Below are 27,625 nucleotides of genomic sequence, written 5' to 3' on the forward strand. Positions count from 1 at the left end.
GTCCGGTATGCACTTGGGTGTATAAGTAACTAACGTCTTATTAGCTGAAATCGTAGCTGGTCAGGAAGGTTCTATCGAACTTGTTATCGGATCATGCCGATCCTCTCCGTTGCTGTCGGTCAGCCATCTTTTTTCTGATCGAACACCTGCACACCTGCGTGGGGTCGGTTGACTGCCACATGCCCAGATGAAGAAGAAGCCCAGCTCGTTTGTTCTGAGTATGCTCTAGGCTGCCAAACTTCATAGCTGGCCTCATCAACTCTAATAATAAGCTCTAGCTTCTTATTCCTCGTCTTCAAGTTCTAAAAGCTCATAAATCATGTAAAACTAATGAAACATACGTTCCTGGACTTTAGTTGATGAGGCCATGTGCGTGTGTGCGCGCTCGCGCAAAATTAAGAACAACCATTATGTGACAAACTGACACTATATGTAACCACAAATCCTTGAGATAACAATAACAGGACTACAAAAACCAACTTCGGTGAGTTTTAAACTGACAGCCTTGAGATAATCAGATAACAAATAATAGTACTAAACAACTTTGGTGAACTTTATGCAATTATTCGGTAAATTCCCTGAAGTGCGCATGAAAGGCTCAATCAGGTGGCGGATGTCGTCGTTCTCTTTATATATTATTTCGGTGAGCTTGAGGTTCTTGCACGGAACATCCACGAGGTTAGGGTGTGGGGGTAGGCTCTGCATTCTTCGACTTGGACGATCCTTTCTTTTCCTTTGTGTCATTTGAGTACTGTCGGCAACATAGAAGATGTGAGCTAATGAAACACCAGTAGAAATTTATTTGTTTATAACTAAATATGAGTTGAAAAAGCTAAAGCACAATAACATACCTTGCAACATCGAAAAGTGAGTCTCTCCAGCTTGGGTGAATTACGAAGAAAGTGCCCCAAAATCTGAAAGTCATCGCTAAGATCACAGTTGTTTAGTACTAAGGCTCTCAGGTTTTTGAATTGTGTGAATGTCGTGGATCCGTCTTCCAGCACCACCTGACACCTCTAAATGAGTCAGTAGAATCTTAATGAAACCAGAAAACATCACCAAATAATTATGGAAGATAGAGAATGCACAAGCATACCACCATCATCTTGGAAACTGACACCTCTAGATTTGTTATGACATCAGATACACCACCGCCGAGGGTCTTGAATCGACCGACTATGTTGCTATCATATAGAACAACCGTTGCCTTGGCAAGGGATGGCATCTCGCTCAGCGAAAGACCACCAGTAAAGTTGTGAGGCGTCACGCCCAGGAACATGGAAGTAGCAGCAGGTGCTGTGATGACAAGCAGACAAATTATTTGAGGAATGTGGAGTACTCTATCCTACTTGTGATGAGTGAATTGTCAACCGTGCGGTGTGATCGTGTGCTTGGTCTTTGGTTGCAGGTACACGGGCGTCGAGTGTCGACGGTGAGCTGCCGTGGAGGTGCTGTGGCCGATGGACTGTGCGGTGGACGGCGGTGAAGGGCAGCCGGGACCGGAGATCGTGCCGGGCGGCAGCTGTGGCGTCCACTTCTGGATCGAGGGCGCAAGCGGCGACGGAAGGAGGGTTTCTTGGTTTGCGCCACAAAACCAAGGAAGCGGACGGCAGTTGAAGACGCCAAGTCGTGGAGGCACGGGCATCGGTCTCGGGACTGACGGAGGCGACGGACATCGACGGCGTCTAGAGAGAGAGAGAGAGAGTGAGTGAGTGATTTAAATGTTGTGGGGCCCAAAATGGTTGAAACCAGTTCAACCGGTCAGACCGGTTGCTCCGACCGGTCAGACCGGTCCGGCCCAGGCTGACAGGGAAAAATTTCTAGTTTAGTGATTTGCCGCGTGAGTTGAAACTAATGACCATGATTAAGTTAATCACATATGATTAACACCTGAGGTGTTACACACTCTGCAGCGAGCACAATGTTCTGCATGCCTGAGGATACTGAAGGCTCGAAATTCGTGCCTAATTGTACTGGATGAAAAAAATACTAAGAATGACACTAGCAATTACGTAAGCCCACATTCTAATGATGAAACTAGAAACTAGCAAGAATAAAAATTAATTCCTAACAAGAATAAATTATTTTTCATGTTTGTCAAGTCAAAATTGTTTATGGAATGTGTAAAAGGCTGACATAGTAAAATTCAGAAAGTTTTGAAATATGAAAAATAATTTAATAGAAAACATATTCTAATGGCTGATCAAAATTATATAGAATTTCCTTGCTTAATTAACCTGTGACGACAGGCCTCAAATGAATCCACAGTTCCACAAAGGCCTACATTATCAAGAATAATTCAGCTTGATTGATTGCTCAACTCTCCAACAACCCTTCCACAATCCAGATAGCCCAATTACATAACACTCACCCACACATAGGCTTGCATACACACAGCACACAGCTTAATTAACTTACCAGAGAAACTCAGATATTCTCTCTGATGAAGGATATTCAGAACTAGTGGAAATTCAGAAGATTCAGATTGCTACCATTTCCTACCAGCCTAAAATCATTAATCAGCACATATATACATATTAAACTACTTGCTATGTTCTCTACTAATAATGCAGCATGCATCATGTACGTGCTCCTTTTCTGTAACTATTTTGTCGCAGTAATCAGGAAACACCATGGCTAGAGTTCTATTTTCCTTTTTTTTTCTTCTAAGGATGGCTGGGCCGGGCGGTCTCTTTCGATAAAACATATTAGTTATCAAATCATTTTCCAGGCATGTAGTTATCAACAATTACTAATTTATATATTTTAAAAATTGTAACTTTTAACTACATTTACATCGCATAAGATTTCTTCTCAAGCAGCACAAGCCAATTGCGAGCCATCCGTCATGCTTTTTGAATAGCCTCTGGGATGCATGAAGGCCTTGCGCAGCAGTGTCGCTGGCTGATGATCCAGACCACACCCATATTCTTATATGTTCCTACACTAACAAAGATCAAAAGTCAATTGGTAGGCATAAAGTAAAATGCAAGGGTTGTAAATCGCTTGCTTGTCAAATAATTGTGAACATTATTTAAAAAAAGTCATTCTGACAAACCCTATATAGATCAGCAGACTGCAGCTACTCATTTAATTAGGAAGTGCCGTCTATGCCAATATGAGGTTTGGAATTTGCTTTTAGCAAAATTCACATAATTTCAGAATAGTCAAATAGACCAACACAAAGTATAGCAGCTCAACCAGCACGTATATAGCATGTTTTTTTTTTAACTATGGACGTGTATATTTTTTCTAGCAACCAATATTTTATTTTATTAATATGGCTGATAGCACACATGGCAAAGTACTATAAAAGAAGTTGATAATAAGACTTGATATCATGAAGAGTTTTTCTATTTTATGCAATCAATTCAAACAACTGGTAAACACAAACACGAGCAACTAAGCTATCGAGTAAATCAGCATCTACACAATGGCAACATAAATGATATGGCTATAAATAATTAAATACAAATTAAAAGACCAAAACTACCATCTCAATAATTTCTCATAGTCTTACTAGATACTTTATACAGTAACAACTATATTCCTAATTTTTCAGATTAATAAATGAAGGTTTTATAGATTTTAGGATGATTCCTACTAGATATATAGTTGTGTTCATAATGTAACTAAATCACATAATTACACATTGGAGGTAACCAATCTATCTTAATTATATCATCGAGGTGATATCATAGCTGCAACTTTGATCATACATGATTTATACACAGTGAAGTATGATTGCATGCATGCATGGCTGGCTACTTGTTCTTGACTTTGATCTTATCTTCTAGTGCAAATCAACAATATTTCATAAGAAAGGCTAATGCCTAAATTTATTTGTGCCAATGAACAAAATGGCAATGACTTTACGACAGCCAAGTATATAATATAAAATGTATTTTTCAGTGCATATATATTCTCGTTCGCTAGGAATTGCAAAGTCTTCGCCGATCAAATTGTAGTCGGCATTTGGGGGTCTGTGGTGTAGTGTTCTTACTTTACATAATTATATCATCAGGCACACTGCAACCGCAATCCTTTGATAAATTTATCTTCGTGTTCCTAAGCTGCTCAAAAAATATATGACAAAAGAGGGACGACGACACAAGTGATGGATGTGACAGGCAGTTAAAAAATGTTTGTAGAAGGCGTATCATAGTCTCTTCCGTATGGAAACTTGTCTACCATAGTATGTCTCTTTAGAAAGAAAGCCACGTGCAATATCGACATTCCAGTAGTCTCTAAAGTCCAAATAAAATTGTTCAATATTCCAAATGTTATAAAAGGTCGGCCACTTATATTAAAAAGGACGTACCCAGTGCCGTAGGCTTCCCGCACTGTGCGGGGTCTGGGGAAGGGTTGTTTTTAAAGCCCTAAGCCTTACCCACACAAATGTGCAGAGGCTGGGGCTCGAACCCGGGATCTTCCGGTTACAGACGGTAGGCTCTACCGCTGCACCAGGCCCGCCCTTATATTGTTAATAAATATCTCAAAGTTTAAAATACATATGCAATTTTTATATTAGCATCATAGTATACCTCCTTCCGTTTGTGTTGTGTGTTTGCCTTGATGTCATCAGGAGGAGGTAACCTTCATGATTATCTCTTAAAAACCCCAGTGAATTGGTGATGAAAAGCTCTATCAAGCCCGGATGTGAGCGCAAACCTGGCAAGGGACGTGTTCGTCTAGTCCTGGAAATTAAAAATGCAGTGCATTTATTATTTGCACTCTGTGAGATATATAAGAGCAGCAGTACCACATGTAATGTAACTATATGCAATAAGCACACACTGCCATGCACACACTGCTGCATACTTTCAAGAAAAAAAGCAGAAAAATGCACAACAAAAGATGGCACCCGCCTTATAGCACGTAATCAGAACTAACCAACGACGACTCATACGTATCAGACAGCATAATACTTCATTCATACAACAGATCATTATTAACAGCTCAAAAATTCTCTGATTGCTAGTTCCATAAGGCACGCACCATGTAATACCAGACGAGTGCAACCTTAAGTTAACTCAACACATCACGAACCGATATTTCATATTGGTGAACTTTATTGAATTCTTTGGTGCAGAGATGCCCAGCAAAAGCCTTTGCAGTATCGGAATGTTGGCATCATATCCATGGTATCTGAGTTCAGTAGACTCTAGCTTGGGACAGTGCAAAGGCACCATGTTTTGAGACTCCGCCTTCTTTGTCTTGGCATTGCCTTCCCCTCCAGGGGAACCATCTGAAACCTTTCCATCATAAAGGATTTGAGTAAGTTACCGATAACAAGATAAATTGAGCAATTGTGTAAAATAAGGCTAATAGAAAAATGAAGTACCTTGCAATATTGTAGAGTAAGCTTTTCCAAATTAGGGGTGTTTCGCAAACAGTGATGCAATAACCCAAAGTTATTATGTAAATTGCACGTATCTAGGATTAAGGTTCTCAAGTTTTGAAGCGCCACAGGGTATTCAACGAGTTCAATAGTTGGTGCCACCTGAAATCAAGGTACACTTGTTAAGCGTTCAAAGAACCTACCTGCTGCACAGATCGAGAATTCAAGGAAAAAAGATAACGTATGGCTACTTTCCAGAATTCCCATTTTCCCATTGTCAGTAACCTGGTAAAATTTCACAGTTTGGCTTTTCTCCTAATCTGGATTGAATTTCTGTTCTAATCCTTCTTTGGTTACTTATCAAGTCACGTGAAATAAATAATCAACCAGATAAATTTATCCAAGTCTTTCACAAAAAAATTATCCAAGAATTCCAGGTAACGGTAACTAGGTAGGGTACGGTAGATACCATGCAGGGCTCGTGTTAGCCTTCTAATAATAGAGTAGTTTCACCAGTAAAAAAATCATATCATAGATATTTATGCAAATCAACAGTGACATACTCACAGTAGACAGATAAATTATAAGTGTGTTCCTACCCAGAAATTTTCCAAAGTAAGCATCTCCATATTAGAAGCCTTCTGGAGGAATTTCCTAAGAGCCTTGAAATTGTGCACATCACAGACGGTGGAGTTTAGAGAGAATGGGTTGAGAGTCAAGGTTCTCAGATTGTTAAATGCTGGGAGTTTATCAAATAATTCCGTATCCAGAATTGCCTGAAATAGATAAACTTAACAGACATTAAATAAAGCTAATGATAAACTATCATGGTTCAGTATCATGGTCAAGGAACCTTCAAATGTCAAGAATCTTTCATCTCCAACACAGAATATATACATGCATGGAGCTACAACACAGAAAGGAAGGCATGCATACCATTGCTTGGAAATCTTTCATCTCCAAACTTGCAACATTGAATAGGCTGCCAAGAATCATGGCTTCATTTCTTGGAGAGAACTCATCACGTTTCAAAGTAACTGATGCCCTCACAAGGGAATTCCCTACATGTAATGAAACACCATTTCTATAGCTGCTGTTGTGAAGAGCCAGGCTCAGGGCAGCGAGACCAGAGGCCCTGATAACAAACACATCTGCAGGTGGGTTTGTGCAATACTGGATGGTCAAGTTTCTCAGCCTGTCGGATTCAATGCCGCAGAACCCAATCTGACATTGAACGAGAACCAAATCTTCCAGGTGCGGCCACCAAGAACGGAGCATCTCCGCGAAAGAATGGTCCAAGGAGACGCCAGTAAGCTTCAACCTTTTGAGGCGACGCCAAGGCAGGCTACTGGAGCCCAGATGGGGCAACTGATACAAATCATGGCCGTCGGAAGACATGGTCCGCACCTCCAGCACCAAGGGGTTGCCCCTGACGGCACGGCGAACCCATGCATCGATGTGCCGGCGCGAATCGAGGCCAGCAGAGGATGCGGTCAGCCGGAAGGCATCCAGGCACGGGGAGTCGTGCAGCATCAGCAGCTTGCTGAAGAAACGCTCCATCCTGCCCGTGGTTTCTGCCCAGGGCTCGTAGGGCGACCTGCGGAAATGCATGAGGTCGAGGTTGATGCCGGGCGCCGAGCGCCATAGATCCGCCCACCTCTTGGACAGCACGGTGGTCTGCACGGCCTGCTGGGCAGGGAGGAAGGAGAGGACGCGGCGGCGGAGGTCGTCCGGCAGGGCGCTCAGCCGGTCGCTGCCGCAGATCGAGCCGCCGTCAGCATCGCGGGCCCGCTTGGTGGCGGATGCGGCCATCGCGGGTTCTTGTTCTTGATTTACATCAGCGGATTCAGCGCGGCGTAGCCGAGGGGAGGCCGCCGCAAGCGCGCTCCAGCATGAGCATGGCAGGCGGCGGCCGGGCGGCGTCGCTCTCTGAGCTGAAAAGGGCGTCCGCGGATTTGGATTCTGGGCTGGGGACAGCGGCGTTGGAGCAGAATGGGGAGAACGAAGAAGCTAAACCCTAGCTTGTCATCAGCCTGCTGCCTTCAATTCCCCAGGGGAGAGACGAGAGAGGAAAGAAATGCGGAGTAGGTGGGATGGGACAGGGAGTGTGGGACGCCGAGCCGACAGGTCTGACACACCTGGGCCACCGCTGAGCGGGTGGCTATCTGACCAGATTCTCTTTTTCTTTCTTTTTTTGAAAGATTGCAAGAGCACTGTTATTTATATTTTTATTTAAGAAGAGAAGCAATCGGGGCCTTGCAGTTCGGTAAGAACTCAAACCCAAAAGAAAGGTTAAGTTCGTAATCATAAAAAAAAACAGGTAAGCTGGAAAAAAATGAAAAATGAACTGCAAGGCATCAAATGCCTGGCCGGCAGTCGTTGCCAGAGAAGTGCAGGAGATAGCATGCATGGTGACGACGGACATCAGACATTTCAGTACAACCGCACATCCAGTTCAAGAACATCCCTGGGAGATGACGGGGGCACGTACGGGTACCACGCCCTGATCGGCGAGGCAAGCGTCCACACTGCTTTTAGTTCATCATCTGCCGGAGCTGGGGGCGCGCCGCCGGCGGAGTGCGGGCGGGCGCTCTACCTGCTGGTGGTGTCCCTTGGCCGGAGCTGGGGAGGAGGGTCGACGCCGCGGCGTCCAGCCGCTTCATGCGGCGGCCGCGCCGGACGCTACTCCCCCGCCGTCCCTACCCTACCTTGCTGGGCAGCCGCGCGACCACTACGCGGTGGCGACATGCCTGCTGGCCCCGTCCGAGGGTGGCTCGCCATGGTGCTGGCGCGACAGCGGGATTAAGGGGCGGCAATGTCATCTTTGGTTTGTTGGTGGTGACCACTGACCAGGCCTCGGAGGCTGGCCCGGCCGCCGGCTGTTGCTGCTGGTGGCTTCAAAGAGCGCAGGAGAAATCCCAATGGAAATAGCGACGCTTCTTGCACCGATTTCCTCGTTGGAGGTATTACCGATGCGCTTTCGACACCGAATTTGATGGATCTTCGGGTGAAAACCCAATTCTAGCTTGCTAGGTGAGGCGGCAACGACGTCTTTGACGTCGTTTTCTTCTTTGGAGCATCGTCTTGAGATCCTTGCATCAGTAGCATCAGATGGTTGAGACATCGAGTTTCTAAGCAGACGAGTGATGTGATGATTTGGTGCTGTGTAAATGTTTTGCAAGGACGGAACGTGGACAAAGAGGATTAAAGCTTAATCTTGATTTCTTTGTTTTAGAGGTTCCCCTCTTGTATTTTTAGACCCTCATTTGAGGTCTAGAGTTTAAGAACTCTTTGAGGTCTAGAGTTTAAGAACTCTTGTAACGTGTGGCTGTACATATTCATATTGTGAATGTTCAAGGCCGGAATTTTTCTTTATCTAAAAAAAAATCTTGCTGCCAACGCTATCTCGGTTAAGTCCGATCCGATTGGTAGCTAGTGGATGGCAGATTAATTGTTATCATGCATCTTGGTGTTTTTTTTTTGCGATAAGATAGATCGATGTTCAGTAATCGCTCCACCCTCATCGAACTGCTAGCATAGGCCTTTTATTGGGGAGCTATAGCCGATAAGTTATATTTACATCATATTCCCAGCCGATATATGCTTTAACCATTGATCCAAGATTTAATATTCTATATAAATATGGGCCGATTGGTTCATCATTCACTACTGCAAAAATGATTTTTAGGGGCGGCTAAAATCATATTTTTAGAGGCGGATGCGGTACCCGACTCTAGTTGTCGCTGCTAAAAATGTCATTTTCAGGGGCGGGTAATCTACCCGCCCCTAAAAATCATTTTTAGGGCGGGTCACGGCATGACCCGTCCCTAAAAATCAATTTCTAGGGGCGGGTCATGTCGTGGCCCGCCCCTACAAATCTTTGTCCAGAAAATAAAAAAAGATTCAAAAAAAATTTGAAAATAGTAAAATAAAAAAGGAAAAAAATTATCCTAGCCAGCTAGCCACCACCACTAACCCGCCGACCTCCAGCTTCGCACGTACCTTCCTTACCACTACACTACATAAGCACTTGCGACTTTGTGAGGTATGTTATTCTTTTATATTAACTCAGAAATTGATTTGTAGGGGCGGGTAACACCATCAGCCGCCCATATAAATCATTTATAGGGGCTGGTGATGCCACGACCTGTCCCTAAAAATAATTTTCTATTTTATCCGAAAATTTATTTAATTGTTTACATATAGCAAATCAAATTAAAAAAATTGAAACTTTTACACTATGGTTATTGTGAACTATAGAAATTAAAAAATATCCCAAGTATATTTCAGTATATATAAAGGTTAAGATTGTGAAAACCTCAAAGTATGACTTGAGTTGTATGTGATACTATATAGTTATAGCTATTAGAGAACTTATACTAATTTTTTGGACCATTAGATGATCTCAAATGAAAAAGTTATCAACTACAAAGTTTTAGGTCTCGTCATTCTCTACAATTTTGATATAAAGTTTGACTTCATCCGAAATCATATGAAAAAGTTATGAATTTTTTTTGTATGGAACCATTTGTAGGGGCGGGCCATGCCATCACCCGCCCATGAAAATGCATTTGAAGAAACGGGTGAGGCCATGACCCGTCCCTACAAATACCACTATTTTTAGGGGCGGTTCATGGCGTCACCCGCTCTAAAAATGTTCTTTTTAGGGGTGGGTGACGTCATGAATCGCTCCTGAAAATGATGCTCATTTTGAGGGGCGGGTCACCCGCCCCTGAAAATGTTTTCTATGGGCGGGCCAGATGTTACAATAACCCCGCTCTATTTATAGAAACGGTTGACGTTTTGGTCCGCCCATAAAAAAAAGTGGGGCGTTCCTACAGATCATTTTTGTAGTAGTGATTATTTATTATCTATCAGGGTCTGCCTCAGACATATAGCCGATTGTTTAAAATCCTTGACATTAGTTGATATTGCTACATCAGCCTATTGGCTGATCGGCTCTTTGATCATCGGATTTATCTATCTTGTTAGTTGCAGGATCAAACTGACTGGCATGTCCTGAACGTTAAGAGGCTAAGGATCTACACTGGAGTTGAGCAGATCTCCCATGCCAGTGTGCTGCGCACGTGGAATCATTGTTCATTTTTCGCGTCAACTGCACCAAATGGAATGTTGATCTTTTGCGTCAACGGCACCAAATGGAATCGATAGAAATTAGGATTGAGGGAAATATCACCAAATGAAATGAAATGGAATGCCCCTCTATAGGGGAAGGGATCTCACTATACTTCTGCAGTGCACCAATATTTTTCTATACAGTGTCAGGGATATTTGTGGGAGGACGAAATCAACAAAGAGTCAATAGGTTTGGATGCTTGCCTTGGGAGGGGATCACGAGCTCACATGATGATGATCCATAGCGCGCTGCTCTTGACCTCTATAACGTCGAAACACTTCTAGTTCATGGCTGATTGGCAAGAATTCCACGAAAGATTTTATAGTTAGAACATGATGTCTCAGAAGTTGAAAGTTAAAAATGAGTTACAACATTTATGTAGGCCTCTGCTAAATTCCACATTAGTGAACTAAGCAATCAAATCCATAAAAAAAATCAAAGAGAAACATAAGTCTATAATAAACAAATAAAAACATAAATATAACACAAAACTATATAATTTGTAGTGATTATATTAACTGGCCAAGGGTACACGGATACATCTCGATAGAGATGGGCACATACAGGTAGGAACATGGCATCCCTCGTGTGGTTACCTTTATTGTAACAAAGAAAAAAAAGAGCACACGTATACATATATAAGATGAAACACTGGCTTGGATCTGACCCATGAGATCCTTTTTGTGGAACACGTACTATCCGATGTCATGCACATGCATGATTATGCAGCAACGGACGCGATGCTGGCATCCCCATTGCAAATACGGTCACATGCATCACTGCAACGTTCCATGTCGATGTTCGTCTCTTCGCCGACAAATTCTGGAGCTAAAATGGTATAGTATGTCTTAGAAACAAATATTTTCAGTTTTCCAGAAAATAATTAAACTTATCCTAGATGAATTTACCATTGCTGATGTTGTCGCACATAGAAGACACACATCCCAAGTTGCAGTACGACGAAATGGCATCAGCTGGTTCACCTGCTAATAAACAATAAATCAGCTAGTATGTAAATAAGTTCTTGTCGGTGAGAAATATAATAAACATGGAACATGGAAAATATAGTGTGTTTCCTCTTACCGGAGTTCGGAAGAAGGTTCAATTTAGGATAGCCAGGCGGGCATTTGTTGCCTTTTACGATTTTACAGCGACATCCTAGTGCACAAACTGGCGGGGGAAACCTCCGACGACATACGTTGTAGCAGATTCTTGCCAGGGTGGTCTTGCAACAACTCTTTCCCTCTACTTCCAAGATTATTCCTAGTATCAGCACACACATGATTACACTCTGAAGACCCTTGCTTCCCATTTCTTTCCGGCTTTCTTGCAAAACACAAAGAAATATGGCTTGGGTTATTGGCACTGATGAAGAGAAGAGAACCACATCGCTCCTATTTATAGGGAAAATAGATGATGGTGTGTGGCTGTTAGAACTGATGAATTTTTAAGTACGTGCCTTGAGATGACACTTGCCGTGTAAGCTTAAGGCATCATCGGGGTTTGTACAATTCCACATCTATAACTGATGGCAAATAAATGTGTATGATAGATGATCATGTATGACTTTTCAAATAAACTGGCTGCTAACTACTATGGTTTGTACAATTACAAACATAGCTTCCAAGATAATATGCTGCCTACCTGACTGAACGCACCCTTCCACCCCTACTGACCCTACTTGCAAAATGTAGCGAGCGAGCTGTAATATTGACTTATTTCCTAGAATGTATTTTATCAATTATACCATAATAGAGGCTGTTTACACGTATATAGAACCTGTTAGTTTGTCAAGTGCATTTGTTGCGATCAAAGTTTTTTTTCCTGCAAATGTGCCTTAGCATCGAGTATTTCATTGAAAGGAAGAACAATGGTGGGACTGTATATAATGATCCAATTCGAGCAGGTCCAAAAATTAAGATCATGACTGAGTATAACATAAGGAAAGATTAGGAGGATATAAGAGCGAACCGCAAAGTCTATAAGTTATAATTGATTATTCCTCACAAAAAATAACTGTTGGCTCTCCTCTCTGACACTACTACAAAAAATGATTTGTTAGGATGCCCTATATATTTTTTTCTAGGGGTGGCCCAAAAGCTAACCTGCTCCTATAAATGGAGCGGGGTTACTATAGCAATTCACACACCTCTAAAAATGAATTTTTTAGGGGCAGATGGTGCATCATTTGTCCCTTGAAATGGCCACCATTTTAAGGGGTGGGTGACAACATTACCAGCACTTAAAAATGGCCACTATTTCCATAGGCAAGTGATAGGGTCTCCCACCCATAAAAAACATTTCTAGGGGTGGGTGATGGTGTCACCCGCCTCTAAAAATGGTATAATGCAAAACAATTCATAAGTTTTTCATATGATCTCAGATGAAAACAAACTTTATACAAAAATTGTAGAGGTTGATGAGATCGAAAATTTTGTAGTTGATATCTTTTCCATTTAAGTTCATTTAATAGTCTTAAAATATTATAAATTCTTTAATTTACAAATCAAGAAGTTTTGATTTTTTTTTTCAAACAACTTCATTTAATATCAAAGTTATGAATCTAGAGTAGTTCCATTTCAAAGTTGTAGTGGTAAGATCTAAAATTTAAGTTTATATGTTATTCATTTAATATCACTTAGAATCACAAGATTATTTACTAGTTGTGCCCTACACATGGCTATGACTATATAGTATCTCATACAACTCAAGTTATACTTTGAGGATCCCACAATTTTAACACTTATATATACTGAAATATATTTAGCACATCTTTTCTGTATCTATAGTTTACAATAACCATATTGTAGAAGTTTCACTTTTTTATTTGATATACTATAGTTAAGATTTAAATAAATTTTCACAATGAAATAGAAACATATATTTAGGGGTGGGTGATGCGTCACCTGCCCCTGGAAATTGATTTCTTGACGCCGTCACCCACTCCTACAAATTGATTTAAGAGTTAATACAAAAGAATAGCACACCTTATAAAGTGCAAATGATTATGTAGTGTGGTGAAGAGGAGGGTACGCACGATGCATGAGGTAAGCTGTTCTAACCCCGGTTTATGCAAGTGTGCATATTTTATAAAAAAATTGTACCTCAGTAGTAGAGAGGCTTGTGGTGGTCGTCGATTGGCTGGTATATTTATATTCTTCTTTATTTTGCTATTTACAAGTTTTTTCTATTTTTTCATTTTTTTAAAAAATGATTTGTAGAGACGGGTCATAGCATTGCCCATGCTAATCGATTTTTAGCTACGAGAAGTCCCTAAAAATATTTTTCATAGTAGTGTGATCATTCCCCTTGAACAGCAAGACCGGCATTGCAGCCACTCTATCAAATACGGTCTGATTCTTCTCCCAAATCATCCAAAGATACGATATCGAAAGCATTATGGAGTCAAATACCTTGGGGCGGTGCTTTGGTATTATTTTTTATTGTGAGCTCAACCACCACACAACTACCAACGAATCAGATGTAAGTACCAGTTTGAGCAAACCCAGAGTATGAAGCAATCGTGCCTGCATTTTATAGAAGCTGTTAGTCTATCATAGTAATCTACTAATCTGTACTTGAATATTTACGATGAGCTCAAGTTCTAGAAATTTAGAAGGTGTTCCTTCCATGATCTATTCAAATAGTTCGTCGATGTATGATGTGGGAAGAACTAGGATATATATTTTGCCATATGATCAAATAAGGTTGTACCAGATTATTCTAACTGACAAAGACCAGTTTAATTCATTTCATTATAATATTGTATAATAATTTAGCATTTACTGATTGTTCCCGTTGATTCTAGATGCTCAACATGCATGCATAACCATTTCTTTATTTTTAATTATCCACTTGAGTTGTAAGGTCAGTCTCAGTGCATAGTTTCATGGCGCGGTTATCTAGATCGGAAACTAGTTATCTGTGCCAGATGAGTTTTATGATGATGAAACTCCTCACACATTCCATAAAACTCTCTTCTTCTCTCTCCTTGTCATGTCAACAAAATTGATGATGTGACACAGAATTTAATGTCATTAAACTCTCCATGAAACTGCCATTGATACTGACGTAATAAATACGGTTCTAAGTTCAAAATATGGGCTACACAACTACACATAGGCTGGTAGTTTCATTCCATGCTGTTTTATATTCAGTTGCCTTCATTGTTTTCTTTTGCTGGCTAGCAACGAATGGGATGAATGCACATATAGCTAATATGGCAGTGTACTTGAGGTCATTTACCTAACGAGAGCATTTCTGTTGTGATATCATGTCCCTGTTATCTTAAATGAAATCATTCTATTTATCTAGTCAACTATAAGCATTGGTCCATAGAGTTGAACAAGAGAACTTCTTTTGGTTGCCTACTACAAATATGCATGACTTACCTACAATGAAGGGTAATTAAGATGGTGCATGGTTATGATAGGCTACCTGTTCTTGACTTGAACTTATTGATCAGCAACTAGCAACATTTTGTTAAGAGTAGTTAAGATGGCTCCGTCACAACCAATGGAAGAATGGACAAGACTTCGATCAGTGGAGACCAAATAAAATATCTGTATATTTAGGCATAATTGTTGAGAGTATGGCTGCAATTACAATTAGATCAGTTATGCTAGGTCATCGTTCTTTTTAATTTGGATGGTAAGAGTAGAATCTATCTCATCACCGAATGACAGCATGTCTCGACATATGGTTTACTTTAACCAAAATTATAACATATTTGACGAAAGACAAAAAAAATGGAATAAGGCTTGGTATCATGAGACGACTCCAGATCTCTCGCGCGACATGAATTATTTCCCAGATGAAGCCTATCAGTTATTATGGTCTTCTACTACTTCGTTCCAAGTCAAACGCCACCTCTTCATCTTTACTACGTATACCTGTCGTATAATTTCCGGCTCGCTCATGGCACACACCGCCACAAGCGGCACCAGTCAAGTAATATTTTTTATGTAATGGAAACAAGTTCTGGCCAGTACAAAGTGTATACGGCTAAAAGATTATTACAAAACAGAACCGACCATTGGCTAATTAGGAGAAAAAATAAAGAAAAAAGAATCTAAACCAATCCTGAGGTTATGCTTCCACCCCGATTAGCTATTTCTAAGGCAATGATCTCCAAAGCAAGACTCGTCTTTCTGAACAACATCTTCCTTATATCTTTATGCTAGATGCGCCCACAGGCACAATTAGTAGGTCCCGTTAAAACAGCCTGCACAAATGAAGAATATTTGGTATTATTAAAAATAGATTAAATTGCACCCCAGGTTCTCAAACTTGTAGCGAAATTCCCCTTAGGTTCTCAAACTCTCAAATCATCCATCTGGGTCCCTAAAGTACATTAAGTGTTTCACGGGGGTCCCAAACGTGCCACGCATGCATCTGAAGCCAATGCCACATGGCGCCACAGTGGTGAATTTTTGCAAAAAACACCCTAAATTTCTTTTTCTCATACTTGGTCCTTTCTCTCTCTCTCTCTCTCTCTCTCTCTCTCTCCCTCACCAATCTCTATCTCTCTCCGCATCCTCCCGGTGCCACCATCCCCTCCGGCCGCCCCCGCAGGCCGTGTCCGCGCCTTGCCCACAGCCGCATCTCACGTAGACCGCCACCGCCGCTGCGCTTCGCCAGCGCTGGCCGTCGATGCGCCTCGCCCACAGCCGCATCCCGCGCTTGCCGCCACCGCCGCCGTGCATCGCTCTGGCACGTGCGGGGCCACTGAGCTACCTTGCGGCTCCACGGGTGAGGGCTGGTCAAAGCCACACCATGGCCAGAACAGGGCCATGGCAGCTGCTCATCTGGTGTTTAGCTCCCACCAGCGGCGAGGCAGGCTCTGCTTTTCGGTTGGCCCGGCTGGAGGAAGAAGAAAAGGAGGGGAATGAGAGGGAGAGGAGGATGAGATGCTAGCACGCCATCTCCCCAACCACCGCGGCACCGCGCGTGCCCCTCCCGGCTCCTGCCGTCACCGCAGCTCCACCACCACGCCCCCCCTCCGAGACCCACCGTCGAGTAGGGAGAGCCGGTCGAGGAGGCAGAGCAGCTGGGGCGCGTGGACTCCATGGCGCGCCACCCTCAACCGCACCTCCTGCCCGCCGCATCAGCGGCCGTGCACGCTTGCCATGCCCGCCAGCCACAGCCGTGGCCCTGCCGTGAGAAGGGAAAGGGACGGGGAAGGGAGGTGCCGCTGCCGCATGCGGTCCCACGGGCTGCGTGGCAGGGGAGGGGGCGGCGAGCGCCGAGAAAGAGAGGAGGGCGAGCGCCACCGTCCACGCCGGCAAGAGCCGAGCTCGAGGCATCCAGAGGTACGGAGGGAGGAAGGCAGCGCCATGGCAGCTGCGTGAGCCCGTTGCAGCTGTGGCCTTGCGCGCTCTGGCATGCCCGCTGCGGCGTTGTGCCACGTGTCCTGCCGTGCCGCGGCGAGAATGGAAAGGGGTGGGATAAGGGACGCGCCGGAGGCAGGCCGCGAAGGCGAGTGCGGAGCAGGGGCGCCGCGGTGAGGGCAGAGGAGGGGTGCAGAGCGAGCGCGGAGGTGGAGTGGCGTGGTGGGGAGGGGCAGGGATGGGCGGCTTGTGGGGAAAAGAGAGCGGCGTGGCGGCGGCCACCTCGGGCGGGTGAGCTACGCGTGGCTCGAGGCTGCCGGCCGGTAGTGGTGGTGCGGTGTAGAAGAGGGCGGAGAGGAGCTCATTTGCTGCCAATGTGGGGAGGGGCAGGGACGGACGGCACGTGGGGGAGAGAGAGTGGCGTGACGGCGGCCAGCTCCGGTGGATGAGCTGGTGGGAGATGGGAGAGATAGGGTAAGAGAGGGAGAAATGACCAAATATGAGAAGATAAATAAATTTAGGGTCTTTTTGCAAATGTTAGCCATCGTGGCACCACGTGGCATGCCACGTCGGCTTCGGACGCACGCGTGGCGGGTTTGGGACCCCTCGTGAAACACTTAATGTACTTTATAGACCCAGATGGATGATTTGAGAGTTTGGGGACCTAAGCGGAACTTCGCTACAAGTTCGGGGATCTAGAGTGAAATTTACTCTTAAGAATAATATCAATATGACATCTCCAAATAGCCGAACATAATGTGGCTGCCCCCACAAACATGACATGGCTCTCATTGTCATCAAAATTTGAAAGCCAATTTCCTATCATTTGGAAAATCGATCTTGGAGGAGTTAACCCGGTAGCTAAGTAGACTATCCTCCAAATCTCCTTTGCATTTGACAATCAAAGAGGAGATGTGTAATCGATTCATTGCAATTACAGAAGCAACACTTCAAACTCCCCTTTCAATTCTTCCTCACTAGGTTATCTTTTGTTAGTATAACTCCTTTTTGGAGATACCAAAAGAAGATCTTTATCTTGAGAGGAATTTTTAGTTTCCAAATCAATTTGTGGTGAAAAGGAGCATGTTGGTTTATCTTGTGGAGCTACATAGATCTAACAGTGAAGATTCCGTATCTATGTAAATTCCATCTTAAGTGATCTCTCCCTTCAACTAAATTGATGTTGGTTATCTTAGCTACTAGGCCAAGCCATTCTTGGTGTTTTTCATCCGCTAAAGCCACTGCCGGAGAAAGCCACAGCAATGCCGGTCACAGGACGGCTTAGTGCCGGCTATTCTGACCGGCACTAATGTGCGCAGGTTAGTGCCGGCCCGAAATACCAGCCGGCACTAACGTGCCCGACCCCGCCCGGCGCCTGGCAGCAAGGTTAGTGCCGGCTGGTATAACTGGCCGGCACTAAATATTTTTTTCTTCTTTATGTTTCTATTCTTTTTCGTTTTTATACATATGGCTATGTGGATTTGTACCGTATGTGACTATGTACTCGTACTCTTTGAATTGAACAGTAATATTAGGACCGCATATCACACTAATATTACATATATATATTCGTCATGTATGGAACACTTAGGAGTTCAAAAGTACTTGAGATATTACAAATTATTAAGCATCAACTATAGTAACGTGTCAGCTTCCTCATCGTCTGATCTTCTTTGGCGACGCTTTTACGGAGATCGCCATGAAATTCGCCCTTAGGATTTATGACTTCATCGAGCAGGAATCCGCACATAGCTTCATGAATTGCCCTGACCCGAGCCATTTCAATGAGTTCTTCTTTCATCCACTAACGCTGTCACATTTTCCGATAAAAACATGAGAATAAAAAATAATGAATTAAAATAATGAGCAAATATGATTGTGCTCACGTACATTGAATGCCTCCACGGTCATTTGCCCTTTTTCACTTGCAAAGGAGTTGATCCACTCGCATACGTAGTATCCACATAAGTTGTTTTCTTGGTCCTGTCTCCAATACTATGGACAAATGTGGGTTATGATATATAATTTTTCTGATGTTTATTACGAATGACATTAGTAGCGAGAATATATTCATACCGAAAAATCAGTCACCCAAAGAAGAGGCTCGATTTCACCTATGGGCAAGCCTATGTGTTTGCGGAGGTAGCGACTCTATGCAGTATTTATCACCTCGATGAGATCTTGGTACTTTAATTTATCTTGCCTTGACGAGTCGTACACCAAGACCTTGTGCTCCTCAATCCGAATACAAAGCAATATCCAATAAAAGCTGTGCATATACATACGCATAACCAATTAATGTTGATTATAATAGTTATTAAATAGTATTATTAATACGAAGGGATTGAAAAAAGTGGCTAACGAAGAACGACTCGCTAATGATTGTATGGCAAGAGAATGAAGGGACACATGCTATTCTTATGCAACCCCCTGTATATAACATTGACTACGTCTTTAGGCTTTTGCGCTATCGATTGCTCGTGTATAACATCGGGGTCGAAGAACCCGACGTTATGGAAGTTCTTCTTTCGGCAAATTTGAATTTTTGACCAACGGGACACAAGAAAAGTAGGGATCAGTCAACACACAAGGCTAAAATAATGAAACGAGAGACAATACTTACATTCACCATACACTGACGAGGGACCTGTGAAGGGCATCTTGATGGTATAAATCGTAAAGTGCTGCAAACTCAACATATACATCATCTGCCCCGCGCCAGAAATGCTAATCTTAAATCCGAGCTGGGAACATCTCTAATTCAGTAGCTTTAGATTGCACGGCATACCATTTGTGTAACTCGGCCATTCTCGTTGGTAGGAATGGTCGCAACTCTGGCCATATCAAAGGTTCACCAAGTACAAACTTTTACTTATCGCGGGCATTCTGTAGGGCCACCCCAAGCAATTGAGCCGTTGTTAGATCAGTTTGCAATATCATCCTAGCCATGGTCAATAGATCTCTTGATTCATCGGGACATTCTTCACGCGGCACTATCAACGGAGGGATCGATTGTTTGGATTGCTCTCAGAGCTGGGAACGGTCTTTGCATTAATCTGCCGATTCTTGGGGTTGCAGTAGCACTTTCTGATCTGCCGATCATAATCCGATTCTCTTTCTTTCCCCTTGGTGGGATCTTTAATGAAATGTTTAATAAAGTGTGCCTTTCCAACCGGATCTATTTCTGGCTTCTTGTTGGCAGCCTCCCTCTGTAGCTTGCACTTCAGCAAGAAGGATTGAAATGATTCTCCTGCCTCTTCCTCTTCTGGAGCCTTCGATTTCTTCTTTCTTTGCTCCTTATGAGAAGGCTGGACCGAAGGTACCGTGTATGCCATCTGTCGCTGACTCTGATTCTATTGTGCGGCTGGTGATGATGCCGGGCTGGGCTCGCTTTGTGCGGCTGGTGATGGTGAATCCATGCTGGGGTCCCGTGCAGGCGGTGGAGAAGGTGGACCAACACTAGGATTCCTGTCAGCTGGCATTGGTGATCTTTGCCTTGAGCACCGAGCGGAATCTGTGGCTGCTTGCACCAATCTTATGTCGTGCTTTGGCCAAGCAATTCATGTGTTTACGGCATGTTGTAGTTCTGTTTCTTCAGGATCTATAGGGATCGGGAGGTCCATGTCTTCCCAGTGTTCTTCAGTAATTCGGTCAACAAAGACTCTAGCGAATCCTTCCGGAATCGGCTGGCAATGTATTGTCCCGCCTTCTTTTTGGACTTCTGCATAACCCTCAGCACAAACTTTGAGCTTTTTCCCATAAAGAACCAAAAGCTCACATTGGGTCCTAACGGTAATGTCGTCAATGGGGTCCCTCGGCCTGTCGGCACCCAAATTAGGGTGCTCCGTGGAAGCAACACTACTACGACGCTGAGAGGGGGGCTGATCTCCACATTGGCAGCTGGTTGGTCCGAGCCTTGCCCAACTGTTGCCTCAAGTGGCATTATCTGGTTTTCTAGGCTACAGATCTTCTCTGCCACTACTGCCTTGCTTTTGCATTGGCTTCGGTAGGTTTCGAGATCTCCGGAAAAGCCATATTTCCATGGAACTACGCCCACGCCTCGGGTCCGTCCAGTGTGTTCCGCATTCCCAAGAGCGTAAGTCACCTTGCCATTCTCTCTGTTGGGCTGGAAGGTTCCTTCTTCCTCTTTGGGCAGCCTCTCTTAGTACGTCGCTAGTCACAAACATTCTAGTATCGGGGTCTAGTGTGCCTTCATGAGCATAGAAGTAATACCTTGCTCGTTTGGGCCAACTCAAGGTCTGCGGTACGATTCCTTTTGCAATTAAATTATTTTCCATCTTTTCCCATTTCGGAACAGCAACCTTATAACCTCCAGGCCCAAGTCTATGAAAGTTTATCTTTTTGCTAGCATTCATTTTGCCTTGAATCGAGGCTGCCATGCTATCAGCACTATGCTTGTTGTTCACGAATTCATTCCACCACTCTTGTTGCTTCTTCCAGACTTTATCAAAATCTGGTGTGAGGCCCTTGTTGACAAAGTTTGCCACCAATTTTTTCTTGAACGAGCCGAACTGAGTTGCCATCTTCTTAAATGCCCATCCCTTTAATTTGTCAGCTTTGCCTGGGGAAAGTTGAAGTGCAAGGACACCTCTTTCCATAATAAATCTTTCTCTGAATCTAGCATGATATCTTCAGGTCGATCAGAGACTTTATTTCTCTTCCAAAGCTTGTACTTTATGGGGACGCTTTCCCTAACAAGATATCCCAATAGATTTACAAATGTCGTCTTAATTTGACCAGGGGCTAGTGGCTCACCGGTTGCTTCGTCGATCTCCGTGATGGTCGTACATCCTACCATCTTCCTCTTGGAGCCACGTTTCCGTTTAGGTTTCGTCGATCCTGATACCTGAAAGAATATCTAAAAATTAATACAAGTTGTCCACGCACACACACACACACATATATATATATATATATATATATATATATATATATATATATATATATATAAATTCTAATCACATATATATTGACAAAACTTTTATACCTCGGCTTCGTCGAGATTTTCTTCTTCCTCCCCATTAGTATCTTCATCCTCGTCACCATGATAATGCAAGTTTAAATATTGGGCGCCATCATTTTCGGCCTCATCAATCTCTGGAGCAATGTACTCGGTATTTCCACGAATGAGCTCGTGCATTAAGTCGTCTTGGATGTCTGTAGGATCCATTTCCACTACCTGAAACAATAAAGTAAATATTTAGTATTCTCGATGACAGAGAGCTAATGGGACAAAATTAGAGGGACAAATGGGCACAGTCTTTTGTTGATGATGTGGCCTAGAAGGCCTACACTGAATACAATAAGAGGGACAAACGGACAAAATTAGAGGAACAAATGGGCATAATCCATTACTAGTATCTAGAAGGCCTGCACTGAATACAATTGAAAAATATAGAGACTTTCCTAACTGGGAGTGACTGCACGACCTTGACTAGTATTAGTAAGAATAATATAAAATACTGCCAAGCTTTGCATGATATTTGTAATGATAACCACAAAAAACGTAACAGAAGATACATGCAAGAGGAGGTTAAGAAAGAAAATACCGCTACTGGTAAAGAAGCAACAGAGAGATTATGGGTGGGTTGAGACAGCGAGGACACTAGTGTGATGCGTTCACCTTCTCAAATAAGATCCGCAAAAACATATTGCAGATCCGCTCGTTAATGCTTAAGAACACTACCATATCTTCAGTAGACAGGTAGAACACAAAAAGTCAAAAATATCAATAGTATATTAATGCGACGGTTTTTTTTTTTTGAAGGCTTTATTAATGCGACGGTTAGAATGGCACTGGCAATAGAAACTTCTGTATGACTGATTAAATGCTAGAGATAGAAGATAGCATACGACAAATGGAAAGTATTAAAACAAGAATAACAATTGCATCTTCAATCTACACTGCTAAAATCACACCACAGTGTTAGCTGTCCATTTATTATATCAAACAATATGAAACCGAACTGAATTGGATACGTTGAATTAAGTATTCCATATGGCAGTTGGATTAATTTCAAAACCTCGAAACAAGAGTTCCCAAATTAGATAACATCTACTGGCATCACTCACAGTTGACTTTAGATTTAGGTCCATTGGTGCTATGTGAATGTGAGTACATTCCATTGCTGCAGGTAATATAACAATGGAACTCAATGGGCATAATCATTTCATTTTCTTATATGCATGAAAAGTGCTTGCAAATTCAGTGATTAATATATGGAACTTAATTGTCTTAGCATATGGACTGAATTACTAAATGTTTATCAGTGATTATTGCAATTTTACACATAATTCCTAGTCCAGATATACCAAGATTATGAATTAAATTTGAGTGAACTAACAAAGCCATATGTAACATATACCTGAGCGAGGAGCCAATGAGGTCGGGGCACGCGTCAAGGGCAGCCACGCGGTGTCGGGACGGCCGCCAGGAACGAGCTCGATCGGCGGTGCACGCGGGCGAGGGCCGGCCCAGGCGCGGCCGGGGACGGCGGCGGCAGCGCGGGCGAGACGAGGTAATCATGTGTAATCATGTGTGTCGGGGACGAAACGAGGGCGGCGGCATCGTCGGGCCGGGCCGGCAGGCTTCGGGTCGGGGTGGCGTCGGGGCAGGGCGGCATCAGGCCGGCGCCGGGAGCGCGTTGGGGCAACGAGGCCGTGGCCGGGGACGGCGGCGGCGGCACGGGCGAGACGACGAGGTCCGCGTCGGGGCAGGGCGGCGTAGGGTAGGGCAGCGTCGGGGCAACGAGGCCGCGGCCGGGGACAGCGGCGGCGCCGGCGCGGCAGAGGACGAGACGAGGGCGGTGGCGGCGCGAGCGATACACGTTGATCTGAAGAAGGGCGAAGAAGTGAGGGAAGAAAGGGGCCGGATCTCTGTTTTTGGGGGCAGAGTGGCAAGGTTAGTGCCGGCTAGCCTTATCAGCCGGCACTAACGTGCCCCCGTGAAGTCAGGTTGGACAGGTTAGTGACGGCTGGCGGGAACTAAAATTTGGCAGCGCCAGATCCATTTTACCCTAAATTTTTAATATTTGCAATAATATAAAAAAATTATTTGTAATAGGCTTAATAATTAGAATAATATAACAAAAATTGATATCTTAATTTTTTTAGCATATTGTTAATTATATCTACACACTAACAGTAGTAATCGAAGTAAATTAGCAAATATGCTACCATTATCAATTATGGGTAGCTTATAGGGTTTATTTGTGTATGTGTATATGTTTATGTTATTCGTAATAAATCGAAAACATTTCATTTTCATCCATGCAAAAATATTCAAAAAACTTTTCAATAGTAGCCTATACAATGATGTAATCAATTCGCCAATTACTTGATTATTTGTTTGTAATTTAATGTTTCAATGCTTCTAGTAATGCAAAATTAGTGAATGTAAATAATATTTATATCATGCAAAAATATAATATTATCTGAAGATGATATTGTGTCCTAATTGGACAAATAGTATCGAGAATTGAGATAAATACGATGCAGTGCGTTACATTACATCACTGAATGAGAAAATACAATATATAACTTATATAAAACTACTACTTATTATCATTATCTACTGGAACATTGATAATATTCCTTTTGACGAAAGTGCCTTGAGCGTGATCACGGCGTAAGTAAGATGTGTCCTCTTTGGATAAGAGGATGCTAGGGTCAACGTCAACTGAGAATGGAGGAAGGTTATCAATCTGGTCATAATCTTTCGAATTGTCCGAAATATCCTCAACTCCAACAACTTTTATTTTTTCTGGAAGAACTATGTGCCGTTTCGGCTCATTTCCAGCCTTGTCTGCATCAGGCATCTTATCCGACTTCTTCTTCGGTTTGCTTCACATGTCCTTCACTTAGAACACTTGTGTCACATCCTTGGCTAGAACGAATTGTTCATCTTTATATCCAATTTTTTTAAAGTCAACTATGGTCATCCCATACCGGTCCTTCGTTACGCCTCCTCCAACCACCCATTCGCAACGAAATAGAGGGACAACTATGAGTCCATATTCAAGTTTCCATATCTCCTCTATGACACCATAGTAGTTGTTCTTTTCTCCATTACTGTTTACTATACACATACGGACACCACTGTTTTGGTTGGTGCTTTTTTTTGTCTTGAGCTCTCGTGTAAAATGTATACCCATTGATTTCATACCCTTGGTATTGCTGGATGGTGATTGATGGTCCCCTAGCCAGCCATTGAAGTTTTTGATCAACTGTGTTGTTGCCCAATAATTTTCGTCTGAACCAGCTGTCAAAAGTTTTTATATGTTGGCGTGTAATCCAAGCAAGATTCTTCTGTGGATTTTCAGACTGTATAATATTCATGTGCTCGTCAATATATGGAGCCACCTTGAATGAATTCTGAAGAACTGTGAATTTTGCTTGGCTAAATTCACTACAAGGGATGTTCACATTACATTTCTTTCCTAGTGTGCCTTTTCCCTTTAGTCGCCCCACATGGTGTGACACGGGGAGCCCAATCATATTGAGATCAGGAAGATAGTCAACACAAAACTCAATGACCTCCTCTGTTCCATAGCCCTTAGCAATGCATCCTTCTAGGCGAGAACATTTACGCACATACTTCTTCAATACTGCCATGAACCTCTTGAAAGGGAACATATTCGACAATGTCTTTCTGCAGCTTTATTAGATTATTTGGATTAATTGCTTTCTGCGAAATTTCATTCATGAACGCACAAAGCTTTACAACTGTCAATCTCACATTTTCTGGTAGAACACCCATCAATATAACCGGAAGTAATTGTGTCATCAGGATGTGGCAGTCATGGGACTTCAAGTTTTGGATTTTCTTCTCTTTCACATTTATTATGCCCTGTATATTTGAGAAGTACCCAGACGGGACCTTGATACTGTTCAAGCAATCGAACATACTTTTCTTCTCCTCTTTGCTCAGATTATAGCTGGCAGGTTTTAAATAGCGGCGTCCTTTGTCTCTCTTCTCGGGTTACAGGCCTTGTCGTCCAGCTAGCATCCACATGCCGCGCCTTGCTTCCAATGTGTCTTTTGACTTACCATACACTCCCAGGAAGCCTAGTAGGTTGACGCAAAGATTATTCGACAGATGCATCACATCAATTGCATTGCGAACCTGTAAGACTTGCCAATAAGGTAGGTTCCACAATATAGACTTCTTCTTCCACATTGGAACATGTCCCTGGTCATCCTTCGGAATAGGTTGGCTACCGGGCTCTCCTTTGAAATGCTTCCATTCGGTTCTTAGGGGGTGACCAGTAGAAGGAATCGGCGATGGCCCATGTATACGCACTTCTTACAGTGTTTCAAATAAATGCTATCAGTTTCATCATAACAGTGGGTGCAGGCCATGTATCCCATGTTCGACTGTCCCGAAAGTTTTGCAAGTGTTGGCCAATCATTGATGCATACAAAAAGCAAAGCTCGGAGGTTGAAAGACTCCTGTTTATACTCATCCCACACATGTACACCTTCTTCTTTCCAGAGCAGTAAGAGATCATCCATCAAGGGTTGCAGGAACATATCAGTATCGTTGCCAGGTTCTTTTGGCCCTTCTATAAGCACTGGCATCATGATGAACTTACGCTTCAGGCACAACCAAGGAGGAAGGTTGAACATACATAGGGTCACGAGCCATGTACTATGAGCGCTGCCAAACTCACCGTACGGATTCATTCCATCTGCACTTAGAGAAAATCTTATATTCCTTGGGTCGTTGTCAAATTGAGGATACTCTCCACTGGGACCAATCTGCTGGGTGTCTGATCATGTGATCCTCCTTACAGTCTTCTTTGTGCCACCACATCAACTTAGCGTTATCCTTGTTTTTGAAAAAGCTCTTCAGACGTGGTATTATAGGGAAGTACACACCAACTTGCGGGAACTCTCTTCTTTACCGGCTGCCCATCAACATCACCTAGATCATCTCGCCTGATCTTATACCGCAATGCGCTGCAAAGAGGACAAGCTTCCAAGTTCTCGTATTCACCGCGATACAGGATGCAGTCGTTAGAACATGCGTGAATCTTCTGCACGTCCAATCCAAGAGGGCAAACCATCTTTTTAGCTTCGTATGTTGTTGACGGCAGTTCATTACCCTCAGGAAGAATGTTCTTTACAATCTTTAATAGCTCACCAAATCCCTTATCAGTGAAACCATTAGTTGCCTTCCATTTCAGCATATCTAGCGTGGTACCCAACTTCTTTTGCTCCGGTTTGCAACTAGGGAACAACGGCCTTTTGTGATCCTCCAATATCTTCTCGAACTTTAATGCCTCCTTCACAGTCTCACTATCTTTCTGTGCATCAAGCAACGTCTGACCTAGCTCGCCAGGTGGCTCCTCTTGTGCAACATTTGCTTCACCCTCGTCCATTGGTTCATCTTGAAAGCCACCTGCTTCATGAACCCATGCCCAATCTGGAAGATTGTTGTCACCATCGTCAACTTCTTCATTATCTTACATCATAATTCCAACTTCGCCGTGCTTGGTCCAAAGGCTATAGTTACTCATGAAACAATTCAAGGCCAGGTGATTCCATAGAGTATCTATTTTCCGGAATTCTTTTTTATTTTCGCAAACACTGCATGGATAACACATTAAACCCTTTGGCGACCTATTTGCCATTGCCGTTTTGAGAAAAGAATCTAAACCCTGAATCCACGCCGAGGTGCTCTGGCTTCCATGCATCCATTGCCGGTCCATCTGTAATTAATTACCTTATAAAAACAAAAATCAATTCTACATATCTCAAATTGGCATAATTGTCGCTAAAAGAACGTACACAAAT

At 43.1% G+C, this 27,625-nt stretch overlaps 2 protein-coding genes across 3 annotated transcripts; both read right to left on the minus strand.

The window, feature by feature from the left end:
- Nucleotides 1–5,033: 5,033 nt before the first annotated feature.
- LOC120640142 (MEIOTIC F-BOX protein MOF-like) lies at nt 5,034–7,153 on the minus strand. The gene is made up of 3 exons (XM_039916018.1): nt 6,278–7,153; nt 5,941–6,117; nt 5,034–5,255 (listed from the first exon to the last, which is right to left on the minus strand). Exons 1-3 carry the CDS (start codon nt 7,151–7,153, stop codon nt 5,034–5,036), a joined length of 1,275 nt encoding a protein of 424 aa, XP_039771952.1.
- A 3,806-nt stretch (nt 7,154–10,959) lies between these two features.
- Nucleotides 10,960–11,848, minus strand: LOC120641065 (leaf-specific thionin DB4-like). Of its 2 annotated transcripts, none has more exons than XR_005662136.1 (3): nt 11,562–11,848; nt 11,387–11,464; nt 10,960–11,306 (listed from the first exon to the last, which is right to left on the minus strand). XR_005662136.1 is itself a non-coding variant. In XM_039917026.1 (3 exons), the coding sequence occupies exons 1-3, from the start codon at nt 11,788–11,790 to the stop codon at nt 11,200–11,202; spliced, it is 411 nt and encodes a 136-aa protein (XP_039772960.1). In that variant the 5' UTR covers nt 11,791–11,842; the 3' UTR covers nt 10,960–11,199. The 2 variants fall into 2 exon arrangements, 1 of the variants encoding a protein (XP_039772960.1); XM_039917026.1 differs by having other exon boundaries at nt 11,387–11,461; nt 11,562–11,842.
- Nucleotides 11,849–27,625: the final 15,777 nt, after the last annotated feature.

This window comes from Panicum virgatum, chromosome 7K (genome assembly GCF_016808335.1).
Source record: "Panicum virgatum strain AP13 chromosome 7K, P.virgatum_v5, whole genome shotgun sequence".
Classification (NCBI taxonomy): Eukaryota; Viridiplantae; Streptophyta; class Magnoliopsida; order Poales; family Poaceae; genus Panicum; species Panicum virgatum.